Source organism: Bactrocera oleae, chromosome 3 (genome assembly GCF_042242935.1).
Source record: "Bactrocera oleae isolate idBacOlea1 chromosome 3, idBacOlea1, whole genome shotgun sequence".
Taxonomy (NCBI): Eukaryota; Metazoa; Arthropoda; class Insecta; order Diptera; family Tephritidae; genus Bactrocera; species Bactrocera oleae.
The window spans coordinates 48191098-48209085 of NC_091537.1; the positions used below are offsets into that span (position 1 = coordinate 48191098).

Consider the following 17988-nt stretch of genomic DNA (forward strand, 5'->3'; position numbering starts at 1 on the left):
AACGAACGAAAATTGTCATAAGTGACTCTCAAAAAAGGATATTTTTCCTTCAAATTATCGTGAAAACACATTTTCGTTTCGACATTTCACAAAGTAATATAATATATATTCGTAAATATTCATGCTTCAAATTCACAAATTTAGTTTATGTTTCACTTTGAATGTTGATTGAAAGTAATGAGCTGTCAGTGAACAACGCTGACGTTCTCGCCAATATCTACAACGGAATTCAATAAATTCAAACCGAATGTAGAATTTAGAAGGAGTCAGCACAGGGTGGGCCCATTGTTGTATCTTTGTTCCGTTTATTGAGAAATTTTATTTTTTTTAATTCTAAGCCCGGGACGTCTCGGACCGCTTAACTCAGAATCCGGGACTGTCCCGACTAACCCGCGGCGAATGGTCAGCTAATATTAGACACACTACATTGGTTACAGTAACATCATATATTTAAATTATCATTTATAATTTTCAATTCCTGTCTTTTAATGTTGCTACACTTAAGACAAAAGGTTTAATCGTATCCTCCACTTCATATCATAACTTCACCTACCTGCAGAAATTTCGCTGTACACTCTGCATTCAAATTGCGGCATTTTAAATAATTGCTGAAAAGTATATTTATTTAAATCACAGTCTCACAAGTAATTTCATTTAATAATATATTGCTTTAGTAAACCAATTAAGTAACTTATTCATTTTTTATTAAATATTCGTCTTTATACTACAGAGTGTAATGGTTTTGTTCACTTAACGGTTGTTTGTATGACCTAAAACTAATCGAGTTAGATATATATTCATGATCAGAATGACGAGACGAGTTCAATTCCAAGTGACTGTCTGTCCGTCCGTCCGGCCGTCCAAGCGATAGCTTGAGTAAAATTTGAGATATCTCGATGAAACTTGGTCCACATGTTCCTTGACACATGTACACATGTTTTTATAATATTTTAGTTAAATATATTTTTATTTGTGAATTCTTTGTTTGTTTTGTGCTGAGAATTTTAGTTAAATTATTCAATTCGGTTTTATATTTAGGAAGTATGGTTGACTCCATGCTGTGTATATCTGTCCACGAATTATTCCAGCTCTTATACACTACAGAAAATAATTTTCGCTATTCTACATATATTCCCAATATAGTAGTTCCCTACATTCCAGCTAATTTGATATAGTTGTTTCCGCCTATCCGTCAGATCGGACTTGTTATTCAAAATGTGTGATATTTTAATGAAATTAAGTGAATATGTTTTTTTAAACAAAAGCAGGCTTAACGTGAGTAAGAATAAAATTGGTCAAGATACGTCATATTTTCAAGGAATTTTTTTAAATATATAACTTACACACTAAACGATATATTCCCCATAAAACTTGTTAGAAATACGAAAATCATTATATATAATACACGGGAGTCGGGGGTAGTCTCGATCCGATTATATCTATTTTTGCCAATACCATATACTATTAACATGTTAAATACTAATAAAATGCTCCTGGATGTTCGAAAATCTTGTTATTAGTCATATAGCGTCTAGGGCAAGTTTCACCCGTTTTATCCATTTTAAGCACAAACATACACTGTTATTACTAAAAAGTGCTCTCTCAATTTCATTGAGATAACTCAAATATATATGTTTACGTTCAATTTTATCCATTGCACAAAGATACACTGTTATCAAAAAATACACTCCTTCATTCATTCATTAAAATTACTTCCACATTGGCATATACCTATATGCGGTACAAAGTCACCCAAAAGTTCGAAAATCTTTATATTAGGTATATTAGCGCTAAGGGAAGTATTGACCGATTCAACCGATTTTTTGACATTCAGACATACTATTATCAGGAATGGATTCTTTCCGAATTTCAATTATATTATATATCTCGCACATTGACTGATATTTTCGGTAAAAACTCAACTATAAGCACTTGGGTCCACATATTCGATACGTTTGAAGAGTTTTGGTTCGATTTGGACAATTTTTGTCATGAGGTAGCAAAGGCACTAATCGTGCAAAGTTTTATCCCGTTATATTAATTGGTGCTTTATTTGAATACTATAAAGTGAAAGAATCAGATGGAATTTAAAATTGTGTTACATGGAAAGTAGGCATGGCATCCTTTTCCTAAGTTTTCTAACTGTAATATTATATAAGAATATTAAAGGAATGTTATGCACCGAATTTGGATGAATTCGGTCAAGCGGATCCCTGGATATGAGATTTCACCTAAAAGTGGGCGGTGCTACGCCCATCGTCCATTTTTGGAAAGAAAAAGCACCCTCTAGCATCCTGGGTGTAAAATTTAATGTCTCTGACGTATTTAGTCAATGATTTAACACACTTTTGGTAGTTTTATCCAAACCGTTATATGGGGAATGTGCGGGGTTGCCGTCCAATTTCACTTATTTTGACACTATCATAATACGAGTTGAAAAAATGTGTCCTATGCAAACTTGGGTGATGTAAATTTATTGGTTTGGAAGATACATACACTAAACTTATTAGGAGGCGGGGTAAAGCCCACTTTTAAATATTTCTAAACCACAGGTGCCTCTTCATAATGTGATTCGTTGTGTCAAATTTGAGTTTTGTATTATAATTTATGGCTTAGTTATGGCACTTTATACGTTTTCGTTTAATGACGTTTTGTGGGTGTGGCAGTGGTCTGATTACGCCTATCTACGAACTTGTGCCTTTTGTCAAGAAATATGTGCACCAAGTTTTATCAAGATATCTTAATTTTTGCCCAAGTTACAGCTTGCCCGGACAGACGGACGGGCAGACAGTTACTCGGATTTTAACTCTGCTGAATATGAATGGAATTGGTATAGACCTTCGTCCAAACCTCATATCTTTAATATACTTGTAGTCAATTCCGATCCTCTGATTGACGTTTTGAACATTAACTCAATATATTACATTTAGCCGTTTCGGTTTATGTCAGACATACATACAATATGTTATTTGAACATGTTTTTAATCTAATTTTTGCTGAAGGAAAGTAGAATATAGTAACATATAATTGAATCTATGACCAATAATATAAGCTAATAACATACAAATCATGAATGGATTTCAATCAAATTTGGTATAATATTCATTTATTTTGAAGCTCAAGAACCACTTAGTTTTATTACTATATTTTACTTCCCGCCGGCGAAAATTATATTTTCAAATGAGATATACAATTTAATGAGTTGATGTGAAAAACGTCAACAAAAGGATTGGAATTCATTATATTATATTAGAGATAATATAATAAAAATTTATAACTTTTATGAAAACGTACTTAATTTCATTAAAGTATAGAAATGGAAAGTCGGAAATATATATATATAGGATATATTGCGGACAGAGAAAAGAAATGGCTGATTGCACTATTTTTTAATATTGTTCTCGTATACTTGAGAACTTATTTTCAAGAAATTGTATAAATATATATATATATATATAAACATATATATGAAGTAAAGTTTATAGGTTGTTTCCGAATCCTGAATATCAGATATATGGGGGCTAAGGAAAGTTTACGTCCGATTTTATCCATTTTAGACACAAAGATACACTGTTATCAGAATACACTCTCTCAATTTCATTTAAATTACTCCCACATTGGCATATATAATATAGGTGGTATACCGTCAACTGGAAGTTCCAAAATTTTTTTATTAAGTATATGCGTGTTAAGGGAAGTATTGAACCTATTCAACCCATTTTTGACACCAGTGTATATATATATCACAAAAATAATATCCCCAAATTTTAATAATATATCTCAAAGTTTGACCGATTTTTTCGGCAAAAAGTCAACCGTACCCACTGGGGTCCATATATTCGGTATCTGGGGTTATGAGTTAGGGTCCGATTTTGACACTATTAAGACTTGATGTGGCATACCTCAAAGGAACTATTTGTGTACAGCTTTTTTTCCGATATATTCGATACATATTTTTGTACTGGAAAGTTAAAGAATCTTATGGAATTTAAAATTGTAGGGAAGTAGGCGCCCATTTTCTTAATGTAACATAGGATGGTTGAGTAGGTCCGGAGATATGTGATTTCATCTAAGTAATTGTAAGATTAATGTAGGTGTAAGTAGGTGTAAAATTCAATGTCCCATTTTGGTATTGATTTATCGCACTTTTACTAGTTATTAACGGGCCACGCTCATTTTTTCAAAATTTTTATCCCACAGGTGCCTTTTGCTATTGCAATCCCCTATACAAAATACTTTAATTTTTACTCAAGTTATCGCTTGCACAGACGGACAGACGGACGGACAGACAAACAGTCACTCCGATTTGAACTCATACCATCTACATCATTTAAATATATTAAACCCCATATGAAACTGGATTATTTTTGCAAGAGTATAAAAATGTATGCCTAATATATGTATATGGGAGCACACACCACTGATATAAAATTTTAATTATACACAAACACTCGCAAAAAATGTTACCGTGAAATGTACATATACATATATTTTCTACTATTTTCGTCATGTCATGAGCCGCTTGGATTTGTGTCCAAAAATCATCAAGATTTTTCTTTTTAATTTCTAACACCGACGTTTTCTTGAATTGCTGAAGCGGAAATTCTAGTGCAGTATCTTAATACGCTGTCATTTTCAGAAATGAATTTCGCAGTTGAAAAATTAATTTTATTTTGCCTTGTAGCGACCTGTTTTGAGCTTGTAGCTTCGGCAGGTATTATTTTGATTTTCGTCGTCATTCATCATTTTTGTTCTATGTTAAAAAATGTGTCAAAATTAATTTAAATTTTTTCAGTGTAGACTGATATGAACTAAGCAATATATAGGGTGATTCATTGCGAGGTTCCTTACTTCTTTATCGAAAAAAACAGTGAAAACTCAAATTCAGTGAAAAATGTTTACTATCATTTGTAACATCATTCTCTGGCATTTAGTTCTTGAAGATTATCTCTTCCAAATGTTGGCCACGGTTGTTCGAGCATTTCGACTGTTAACTGGCGAAGGACATGCGTGATGTTTTGCTCCAAGGCCTGAATCGAAGCGGCATTGTCCGCTTTGACTTTGGACTTTACACATCCTCAGAGGAAAAAGCCGTAACGGTGTGATATCACACGATCTTGGTGGCCAATCGGCCGGCCCAAAAAATTAAATTATATGCACACCGAAGTATTATCTAAATAAATCCATTGATTTATGCGTGTAGCGCTGTCTTGTTGAAACCCAGTGGCTCCGAGATCACGAGCTTCAATTTCAGGCATTAAATAGTCAGTTATCATGGCGCGATAACGGTCGCCATTGACGGTTACGTTCTCACCGTAATTATTTTTTACGAAATATGGACCGATAATTCCACTGACCCATATACCACACCAATCCGTTCTTTTTACTGAATGAAATGGCAGCTCTTGAATCTCTTCTGGTTGCTCTTCGTCCGAAATGCGGCAATTTTGCTTGCTTACATACCGATTGAGCCAGAAATGCATCTAATCGCTGAACAAAATTTGGCTCAAAAACGGCGGATCTTCTTGGAACTTTTCAAGAGCCTTTAAAGCAAAGCAATGTCGCTTGGGAAGGTCGAGCGGCTTCAGAAGCTGTATTGTGTACGCTTTCAATTTAAGTATTCGATGTAAAATGCGCCAATTCGTTCCATAAATCAGTCCGGGTTGCTACGAGCGGCGCCTAATCGACTCTCTACGGTCTTCGTGTCCACTCTCAGCTAAGGCCGCTATAGTTACCTCACTGCATGCTGGACGTGGTCTATACGGTCGAATATTATTCAATAATGAATGCTGGGTCTGAAGATGGGTGATGGTGTTGGGAATAGTATGCTCAGTATGCCGATTATGTTGACCATAAGAGGAGCGGAGCGCGCAAAGCACATTCTTTACAGAACGTGAGTTTTCGTAATAAAGTTGAACAATTTGCAAACGTTGTTCAAGCATAAGTCTTTCCATAGTAAAATGCCAAACAATACTAAATAACTTAACACGACTCACGCGTGATCTGTCAAAAACAAGGCTATTAAAAAAAGTACCTCTACTTGGATCAGCTGTTAGTATAATTTGAAACTTATATCAATAAGAGTTTGATATTTCTAATCGCAATCAAGTGCTTCTATGGAAAACTCTTTTCTTTGACGAGGAATCTTCACGAAATTTGGCATGGATTATTATTTAAGGCAATAATCTAATCGCCGAAGAAATTGTATAGATCGGATGACTATGACATATAGCTGCCATATTAACTGAACGATCGGAGTAAAGTGCTTGCATGGAAAATTTTTTTATTTGACGAGGTATCTTCACGAAATTCGACACGAGTTCTTGCTTACGGCAACAAATTATTCTCCGCAATTGGTCAGATCAGATCACTATATCATATAGCTGCCATGCAAATTGAACGTTCGGAATCAAGTTCATGTAAGGGGCCCTTGTATTTGTTAAGGGTATTATAGCTTCCGTGCAACCGAAGTTAACGTTTTTTCTTGTTTATATACATATTTTATAGGGTCTCCGACGTTTCCTTCTGGGTGTTACAAACTTCGTGGCAAACTTAATATACCCTGTTCAGGGTATAATAACCGCACTTCTAATTTATATATAATATTAGGTCAAGTAAAAAGTTCGTTCGGTTTTTATCTAAGAGATGGCGTTATTGTCCATAGTACTAGTGTTACGTGTCGCATCATGTCATATATATATGCTATACGGCGCTGAAAACGTGTTTATTCGCGCTAAAAGTTTGTCTTTGACAGTTTTTCGATTGATTTACTCAGTTCGTTGTGAGTGCTCGTCAAAGATGGACTCCAACAAAGAGAAAATTCTATATTTTACAATTTTTCTTCGATAAAAGCGAAAAAGCAGCCAAAGCGGCTGAAAACATTAATTTAGTTTATGGGCCCGATACTGTAAACGAACGTGTAGCACAAAAGTGATTTGCTAGGTTCCGTTCCGGTACTTTCGATGTCAAAGATGCACCACGCGTCGGGAGGCCTGTCGTCGAAAATTGAGATAAAATCATGGAAATAGTGGAAACAGACCGTCACGTGAGCAGTTAATTAATTGCTGAGGAACTAGAGATAAGCCATAAAACCGGTTAGAACCATTTGCATAACCTTGGATTCAAAAAGGAGCTCGATGTTTGGGTGTCACACGAACTAACGCTAAAAACATGATGAACCGAATTTCCATCTGCAAATCGCTGCAGAATCGCAACAAAATCGACCCGTTTCTGAAGCGGATTGTGACTGGCGATGAATAATGGGTCACTTATGACAACATCGAGCGCAAACGGTCGTGGTCAAAGCTCGGGGAAGCGGCCCAGATGGTGGCCAAGACCTGATTGACGGCCAGGAAGGTTTTGCTGTGTGTTTGGTGGGATGGGTAAGGAATCATCTTCTGCGAGCTGCTCCCCTATGGCCAAACGCTCAATTCGGCCTTCTACTGCCAACAACTGGACCGCTTGAAGCAGCACTCATCCAGAAGAGGCCATCTTTGATCAACAGAGGCCGAATTGTGTTCCATCAGGACAACGCCAGGCCACACACGTCGTTGGTGACTCGCCAGAAGCTCCTGGAGCTCGGATACGAGGTTCTAATGCACCCACCTTATAGTTCGGACCTGCCCCAAGTGATTACCATCTTTTCCTGTCCATGGCGAACGCGCTTAATGGTGAGAAGTTAGCCTCAAGAGAGGCCTGTGAAAATTAGCTCTCCGAGTTTTTTAGCAATAGGGACGCAGTCTTCTAGGAAAGGGGTATAATGAAGTTGGCAGCTCGTTGGCAACTAGTTTACGAACAAAACGGCGCGTATTTGACTTAAATCGAACAAATGTACTCAAAGTTATCATCTTTTGAAAAATCAATAAAAAACCGAACGAACTTTTTACTTTACCATATATTTCTTATGTGCGAATGTTTTGTATATTGTGTACTTAATACAGGAACATTTATATATGTTTGAACAATTGAAGGCTCAAGATCAATGCGTACAAAATGAGTTGCAGTGGTTTGCGCGATATAATTCAATTAAATTGTTCAGCAACAACATCAGTGTCCAGCGAGTGCTACATTCAGTATGGGGTGAGGAAAGTAACTCTTCCAAAAAACTTTTAGCGGTGTAGACATTTATCTATGACAATATAAATGAAACAAGTAGATGCAAAAGAAGTGAACGCATTTAAAGGGCAGCGAAAATTAGAAATTTAACCAATAAGTTTGAGTTAGAAAGAACTTTGAAAAAACAACATGGAATGGTTAGATAACAAACTTATATTAGTCGGCCTTAACTTAAAAAGTGGGAGAGTGCCAGGGAAAAACAAAGAAGATAAAAATTTCAGACAGCGCTAGAGAAATTTCGTGTGATGAGCTTGTATCCGCCGCCAGTACCAGTTTGTATAATTCTGGCAAGCGAAGTGCATCAAAGATGTTATGCTTATTAAACTCTGATGAAAATTTACCAAATAAATAATGACAACCTATCCATTAAATACACACCAGAAAAAGCCGTAGCCCTATATATTGATGGCGGTTGCACGAGAAAGGTTTATACGAACCTGCAAAGAAGTGCTAAAAAAAGGAATGCAAATGCGAAGCAACTAAAAACCATACGCACTATGCTATGTTATTAAGCTTTGCCACGAAATATCAGCACAGTTATGTCGGAAATAGTCCTATAATACCCAGCTTGAACTGATATTATAGACTTTAAACGAGATTCCTTCTAATAAAAATACATTTGAAGATCAAGCGACATATGTCACCAGTCATTGAGTTTGATGGGTGCTCAACTGGCTGTAACTTCGGCATACAGGTCTTACCGGAGACTTATATCTGGTACAACGGCGAGCAGAAAGCCCTTGGATTCGGTCCAATGTGCTCATTGGGTTTGGCTCTTTGGGGAGATTTGTGGTGGCTGTTTTTTAAACCTGAACGCCGAAAGAACTGAAAAATTCAGTTCAATTTGGAGTTGAATATCAATCGGGAGCCGAACCCTCAGCTTGGCCTTGAACCCGACCAAAGTGGAACAGGTGTCCCTTCCACCTTACCAATTGGAACGAAATGATGCTTGCTAGCTTTCATTATATCCTTTTAATGCTTGCATACAGCTTGCGTTATTTCGGGCGCTGATCAACGCATTACTTTGATCCGTTGTGCTTTTGTGCACCGTGAAGTAAGGCCGTCCCGGCAGGTACTCATATAAATCACAATGAAAGTTGTCTGTGCTATTCTAATGGTCTACAAATTATTAACCGTTCGTCCGAGGCATCTTTGCAAAACTTGATCACACAGTGTTCCGAATATTTGATGGGTATTCCCAGGATTTTCCAAGCACTAATGAATACAAGCAAGAAAGTGCAAAGTTCGGGTGTAACCGGACATTTTATTCTCTTGCAAACTGCCAGGATCAAAGCCAAGGAAATACCTTCAGGTGCATACGGTTTGTTAAAACAAAGAAAATCAATATATACTTGTATATTAATTTCACATATTTTCGACATTAAACTATAGTATATCCAATATTATACTTCCAGTAAATTTTGCTAAGGTATCTTACTTATTTGCTGAAATATGCGATATAAAGTCAGCCGGTGGTTCGAAAATCATTCCATTAGGTATATGGGAGCTAAATGCATTATTGCCCCGATACAACCCATTTTTTACAAACAGGCATATTATTATCAGAAAATTATTCTCTTCAAATTTCTATAACATATCTCACAAATTGACCGATATTTTCGACTAAATGTTCGCTGTAGGAAGTGGGGTCCACATATTCAATATATGGTGGGTTGAACAGTTTTAGTCTGATTTAGAAAATTTTTGGAAATAAGGTCTCCCACTATTAATGCAAAGTTTTATCCCGATACCTTTATTAGTGCATGATTTGCATATTGGAATCAGATGGAATTTAAAATTGTGTTATATGGCAAGTAGGCGTGGTTGTAGATTTCGCCCATTTTCGCACTATAACATAGAAAGATGAGGAAAATGTTATGTACCGAATTTGGTTGAAATCGGTTAAGCAGATCCAAAGATATAGGGATTCACCTAAAAATAGGCGGTATCACGACCCCTGTCTAATTTTAACGCGGTTCCTAAAAAGTTATCTCATACCATCCCAGAGATAAAATTTAATGTCTCTGGTGTGTTTAGAGCTTGATTTATCGCGCTTTTAATAGTTTTTAACAGTACCGTTATATGGGGAGTGAGCGTAGTTGTCAAGCCATTTCAGCCATTTTCCCACTGTCGATAGAGGTGCTCAAAGCATTTGTCCTCGCTGAATTTTGTTATTACAGCTTTAGCTGTTAGGAGAGATGCACGTTAAACCTGTTAGGGAGCGGTACCACGCCCACTTTTGAAAAAGTTTAAGGATGCAGATACTTCTCCTTAATGTGATCCATACATTAAACATTATTGTATCGTATTGTTGGGCTTAGTAATCGCAATTTATTTGTTTTATTAATGGCGATTTGTAGACGTGGCAGTGGTCCGATTATGACCAACTGCAATACCAACCGTCTCACGGTACCAAGAAACATGTGTACCAAGTTTCATAAAGATATCTCAGTTTTTACCCAAGTTACAGCTTGCACACACGGACGTACAGACAGTCACTCGGTTTTCAATTCCTCTCTTCATCCTGATCATTCATATTATATAATACATAACCCTATATCTAACTCGGTTAGTTTCAGGGGATACAAATCACCGTTAGGTGAACAACATTCAAAAAGCAACAGCCATATACCAGTGGGGTTGTGACGGGAGCAGTGGCCACTCAACTTATCGTAAAAATTCTAACGAATTAGACGCTTGTTTGATCGATCATCATCGAACCAATGGTTCTATATGCCTACATCTGAAACAAAGACTTAAGAAATTTTCGCTTGCGCCCCACCCGAAAAAACTCGCACGGAAACACTATGGAAGACTTGTCGCATTTACTCGTTATTACATCAGATCCCCTTATCACGATGCTTTCCTATGGTTCAGTTCCATCTTCGAAAAATGTTGTTGTGATTATTAAGGACGCCATCATGCTTCTCTTAAATAAAGATGTGTCAGATTTTAGCTCATCAGATTCTGAATAGCGTTTAATCTCCGTATTTAAAAAAAAATTAAAATATAAATTTAACCCAAACTAATTTTTTTTTATTTTATTACCTTTAGTTCAATATCTATTTATCAAATAGAATTAAATTTTCATGAAAAGTAATTTTTATTTAAACGTTATAAATAAATGTCTACTATATCGACTATTTCTCTTACATGCGGTATTTTCAAGGCCAAAATAGATTTTAGGTGTTTATTTTAATATAATTATCCGATTGATACAAAGTGTTACAGATATCGAGTCAAGCAGTTTTATAAGAAAAAAATATTTGAACTTAAATAATATTAATTTTGATTAGTAACATATTACATCTAAAAAATTAAAAATACAAATATATCATAAGTTTTACAGAAGTCATTACAAATAAATCGCCGCTAAATCAGCAGTTTTTATCACTGTGTAATGTTGAATATGTAATATGAATTATATATAAACAAGTATGTACATATGTACATATTATGTATTGTTCAAAATAATTAATTTTGTTTAACTGAATTGTTTGAGTACATTTATTTTAGTCAAATCGAATACTCTGCCACTAAATTATTTATTAACATTTAATTATTTGAGAATTTAACGATTTTTTTTTGGTAATTACTTTAAATTTAAATAAATAATAATACCCAGTGTGGGGTAAGAGAGAGTGGCAAATTCTGTGCCGCATGTACATACATATGTATATGTATGTTTGTATAAATTACGCTGCTATATTTTTGCAATAAAAAATAACGCGAAAGTGAACTGAATAATGTACAGTATGCACTTTTTATATGTAACGGGTGATCCAAGTAGAGGTAATTTTTTCAATAGCCTTTTTTGACAGATCACGCGTGTCATGCTGTCATGTTACTTTTGTTCAATATTGTTTGACATTTTATCATGGAAAGACTAAAGCCTGAACAACGTTTATAAATCGTTTAGCTTAATTACGAAAATTCACGTTCTGTAAAGAATGTGCTTCGCGTGAATTACGTATTTGATTCTAGTTAATACGTAGTTTAATTTTGTTTGAATAAAAGAACTACGGAAAAGTACCGTTCTGTGCGGCTTACCGTCTAGTTTATTATTGATTTTTCTACCGATAATAACATTATATTAATTTAATTTACTTGGAGCCCTTGTGCTGACTCGACGTTTCTCAACATCGACGACTTGGCATAATTAAAATAATCAATATGAAATATTTCTTATCAATACATATTATATAATAAAGTCGCTTTCTCTGTCCTGAAATTTATATGTCCTTCCTGTCTGAAGAAATTTATATGTATAATAACATCCACTAAAAAGTCGCAAAATACTCGGTTCTTCCTATGGCACTTTGAATTTAGCAGCGATCGGACGCGTTTATTATCGGAGCTCTCTAGCGAGGAAAATAACAATACTTAATAAAAACGTGCTTTTCAGCGCGACATCGTATCAGTAATTAAAAGTAAATTATGATAAATAAACGTATGATAGTAGTTTAAAAAAAAAAATGATATTCTATTCTTAAGTTAATTAAGGCTAAATCGCCCTTATAGTAATTATAAGTACATAAGGTTAGATAAGATTACGTTAAATAAAACCATAATTTATGAATTGGAATTTTCTATTAAGATCTTAGTTAAAATTTAGAGCTAGATCAATTTAATTTTAGGAAAATTAATTTCAAAAAGTAATTTAAGGTATGTAAGTTCAGAAAAAGAACTTAATAGAATAGGCATATTTTGTTGTTGATGATTGTTGATTATCTTTTGTTGTTTGTCGCACGAATAGCAAATAAGTTTTTAAGTATTTTTAATTAAACTAAAATCGTAGTTTAAGCTAAGGTATTTCAGTTAAAAAAAAGAACTGAATAGAATAAATATCTTTTGTTTTTTCAACCTTTATGGTTTCTAAATGGTAAGTCTTTAGATAGTTTTTACTGCGACACATCTAATAATATGGCAATTTGTGCGTAGGTAATCATACATATAGAACTGAATAAATTTTGTACAGAAATTACAAAGTCATGTCTGGAAGACGTGGTCATTCGAGCATAGGTAGTTGTACAGTAAATGCCAGAAGAGTACGTTCAGCAAGAGATGAAGAATCGTCAACCAGAGCCACCTCAGTCAGGCTCGGAGTTGATATGGAGCTGACGGAGAGAGAGAATCTTTAGTAGAGCGTGAGGCTCGTCGCAGCCGGGGTCGACATAGGCATACGGTCCAGACGGACAGAGAATCGTCGGTAGAGCGTGAGGCTCGACTCAGTCAGCTTCGGAATCGATATAGAGCTGAGTGAGAGCGAGAGAATTTTCAGTAGAGATATAGGGTAGACATCGAATACAGAGAGCCACAGAATCATCAGTACGAGCTAATTCATGGGTAAGTAAAGGAAATTCTGCCATAAATTACGATCCTTACAAGGACGATCGTATAAAATCAATAAATACCATGTAGTGTGTGCACATTGCTTGGCATTGATATTCAAGGACGAATCGAAAAGTATGTATTGCTACCGGGAAAAGCCAAATTAGAAGAAATTCTCCCTCCACCTGAACCAGTTCACTCTCTTCTTACGGGTGTTCATCAGAAATCCAAACAATTCATGCGCAATATTTGCCGTTATAATTACGCATTTCAATTCACCTCTTTTAAGAGTAAGCAAGGCGTTGAGCATGTGTTCACGCCTACATTAAAATTGCAAGGGGAAGCTTAGCTTAGCTCGGAGCTTTCTACCCTTTCGACCCGATGAGCACAAGTTTCTGCAAATATATCTTATTGCAGATCTAGATATACAAGCTAAAGTGGTGTTCAAGTGTTGCACAGCCAATTGATAGAGATTCGATTAGATCTCTCCAAGATATCTCATATTCTCATAATTGCTACATACAGTCATTCGAAACTGCGATTGAGAGTGTTCCAGCAGATACTCCTGACTTTAATGTCGTAATCCATGCAAATTAAGCTCCTGTTGGAGAACACAGAGACGACAGTTTACAATATCCTTTGATGCTTAGATGTGGAATGTTAACAAACCAATACTTGGTAGATCAAAAATTTAATCTGAGAGATTGGTCTACATCTGTAATAATCAAATTAAATTGAGAGCTGAAAATAACGTTTATCTTCAGGATATTTTACAGGCGAATGAACACCGCAGCGGCATTGGGCAGTTGGTTATACTACCTTTATCATTTACAAATCAAATAAAATATTAACACCAATTTAATTCCACAAGACAGATACCATATAGTTAACAGGGTCTTTCATTTAAAAGTATAGAAACTCATGCGCCTCATTAACAAGTCTCATATATTCGGTCCGCCGCGCTGTCATATGTACACAATAGAATAGAAGAAACGTGGCTTGCCACATGTACACCAGCTGGTGTGGTTAGTGAACAAAATTAGACCCAACCAAATTGACAGGTTATGAAATCGCGGGACTTTAAACACGAATTCTCCATGTCTGACATTCTAAATGCACCAAAGAATTTTCGAAGTCGTTCCAAACTTTAACAAGTACTAGCGATGACGAATATCCCAAATATCGTCGACGATCGCCAAAACAAGGTGGGTAAAATGCTATCGTCCGAAATCCGGTCCTTTTGAAAATTTTTGATGCCCACATCAACGTAGAGTTGTGCAATTCAATACAGCCAATTCAATATGTTACTAAGTACATTAATAAAGGCAGTGGTCAAACCTATTCCAGCATACAAACACCAAATGAAGTGTAAAAATATCAGACGGGACGCTACATCTGCCGCTCTGAAGTTGTATGGAGCATTTTATCATTCGAAGTGTACGACCACTCTCCCACAATTGTCCACCTTGCAGTTCATTTAGGAAATGGACAAAGGGTATATATCACTGAGAACAATATATCGGATGTTGTTAATAACCCGCGGGATACAACATTGACAGTATTCTTCAAGTTATGTGTTCAATATGATTTCGCGAAAACACTGATACATGACAGAGCTCCAAGTTATAATACATGTAACAGGAGTTCTAAAACTTTTCAACGGCGAAAACAAGGTATTGATGGTTTCCCCGGAGTAAGAAAAGCGGATGCTCTTGGCAGAGTCTACGTGATTCATCCCAACAACAGCGAATACTTTTATCTGAGAATATTACTGCATATATGCAAAATAACCGACATCCTTCGAACACCTAAGAACTGTACAAGGCGTTTTTTTCAATACTTATCAAGCAGCATGCAAAGCTATGGGGCTCTTGAAAGACGATTTTCACTGGGAAAACACATTATCAGAAAAGGTGTTTGTAGTTCAGCTACATCATTAAGATATTTATTTGCCGTCATAGTAGTGTTTTGTCATGTAACTGATTCTATTAATCTGTGGAATAAATTTCAAGAAAATATGGCCAGTGATATTCGGGTTCGGCGACGGCGAGAGTTCAACTTAGATGATGTACAATATGATCAAAACATATTTGATGAAGCAATATTTGAATTAAACAAATGGTGCAATTACTTTCATGTAAATCGATCAAGGAAGGAGGCCAAACCGCAGACTATACATTCAAGCTCCCGCTGAAAATCGCAGCCAATGATAATTACAGCGTCTGTAGTGTTTCTAAACAGATCAATACAGGAAAATTGATACGTGACTGCTCATTAATAGTCTGGGACGAAACCACCATGTCAAACAAGACGTCTGTGTAAGCACTGGATAGGACAATGCGCGATTTGAAAAATTTACCTATGGGTGGATGTAGAATTCTGTTCTCAGGAGATTTCCGTCAAATCCTACCAGTTGTGACTCGAGGAACACGTGCTAACGAAATAAATGCTTCCCTATATCTTTGGCCACATGTCAATAAATTAGAGCTTAAAACTAATATAAGAGTTTCGTCATCTTCACGTGAGGGCAGACAATTTCCAGATATGCTGCTAAAAGTTGGCAATGGAGAATAAACACAAAGTATGGGAAGGATTAACCTAGAAAACATTTGTCCAAAAGTTAGTAAACAATGTCTATCCTTCCTGTCATTGATAACATAAGTTATAAAACAATATCTTGGTTAAAAAAAGAGTGATTATGTCACCAACTAATAAGTAGATAAGGTTATTAACTTGATTCTTTCAAAGATGGATGTGCCGACGAAAATATACTACTCGGTCGATACTGTTCTCGATTTGGAAGAAGCTGTTCATTTTCCTACAGATTTTCTAAACTCTTTGAATCCCTCCTAACAAAATGGTGTTGAAAGTAGTTTGTCCTGTTATATTATTATAAAACATGAATCCACCTAAGCTTAGCAATAGCACTCGTTTGCTGGTAAACTCACTGACAACTTTCATAATAGAGTGCACAATACTCACGGGATGTGGTACCGGAGAAGATGCATTAATTCCCCGAATCCCTCTGATATCATCGGATTTACCCCTCCAATTTAAACTTTTACAGTTTCCGGTAAATACATCTTTTACTATGACCATTAATAAATAGCAGGGACAATCCTTCAACGTTGCAGGCTTAGATTTGAGCGTTGATTGTTTTTCACATCGCCAACTGTATGTCGCTCTTTCAAGAGAAGACATGTTCGTATTGTCAAGAAAACTGTGAACGTTGTATATAAAGACATTCTGTAATATATTAATTGTTGTAATAGGTAAAAATGAAAAAAGTAAATAAGTAAAAATGTAGTGTATGAATTTAGATATTCCAAAGATAGCAGGAAACGTTCATGGTATAGGGAAAGTATAATTGTTTTACTCCAAATTCAACGCGTGCGGGCCACGGGCAGTAATGAATAAATTAAAACTATTGGATCGATTTTAATCCTTTTTTCGGTGAGTGGCAAAGGATATATATTATATTTTATACCCGTTGGCAGCCGAAGTGGTCTGCTATGTTTTTATATATAATATAATGTTCACAATTTTTCTGTAGTGTATTTAGTATCAGCATTTCACCCGTACGAAGCCGGGGCGGGTCCCTAATGTTGTAATAAAATGGTTATTGTATGATAATTCATATAAAATATATAGTGACATTGCAGTAGCACATTACAATATATAGTGCATATACAAGTTTTTATGGTACATATTAATAACTTATAATATACGCATACCTATGTATGTTGTTTGTTACTTTGGTGGCTATTTAAAAAATACTTCTTTTTTGGTAGCTTGCGGATGGTGGAGTCATGTGATGACTCAACTCCACCAGCGTTACTGTAAGAACTCTCCTGAGTGCTTGTATTTACGATTTTTATACTCTCGCAACATGTTGCTACAGAGAATAATAGCTTTGTTCACCTAACGGTTGTTTTTATTACCCAAAACTAATCGAGTTAGTTTAGTTAACTTGAGTAAAAACTGAGATATCTTTATGAAAGTTGGTATACATGTTTCTTGGTACCGTATGACGGTTGGTTTGGAGATGGGCGTAATCGCATCACTGCCACTCCCACGAAACGCCACAAATAAATTACCATAACTAAGCTCTACAATAATATACAAGACTGTTATTTGGAATGCAAGATCACATTAGTGAGGGGCACCTGTAGCTTTTCTTTGTTTCTAATGTGGGCTTGGTTTCGCCCCTAATATGTTTAAAATGCATATATCTTAAACCGCGGAAGCTATTATAACAAACCTCACTGAGAACAAATGTTTTTAGCACTTCTATCGACAGTGTGAATATAGGTGAAATCCGGTGACAACCCCGCCCACTTCTTATATAACGGTACTGTTAAAAACTACTAAAAGCGCGATAAATCAAGCACTAAACATGTCAGAGAAATTAAATATTATCTCTGGGATTTCACTTTTAGGTGAAAACCCATATCTTGGGACCTGTTTAACCGATTTCAAATTCGGTACATAACATTCTTCTCTTATTTTTTTGCTTCAGTGCGAAAATGGTTGAAGTCGTAT

General features: G+C 35.7%; 1 protein-coding gene across 5 annotated transcripts in view; it reads right to left on the bottom strand.

Annotated features, from left to right (window-relative positions):
- Positions 1-17988, bottom strand: part of Frmd5 (FERM domain containing) — a 533566-nt gene that overhangs the window by 447311 nt on the left and 68267 nt on the right. For 2 of the 5 annotated variants that reach the window (XR_011395239.1, XM_070106601.1), the window contains exon 6: positions 554-608. The exons of the other annotated variants lie outside the window; for them this stretch is intronic. Coding sequence is in view for 1 of the 2 variants with exons in the window: in XM_070106601.1 (XP_069962702.1) it covers positions 554-608 (55 nt within the window). In the remaining variant the exon portion in view is untranslated. The remainder of the gene's footprint in view (positions 1-553; positions 609-17988) is intronic. 5 annotated transcript variants of the gene reach the window in all.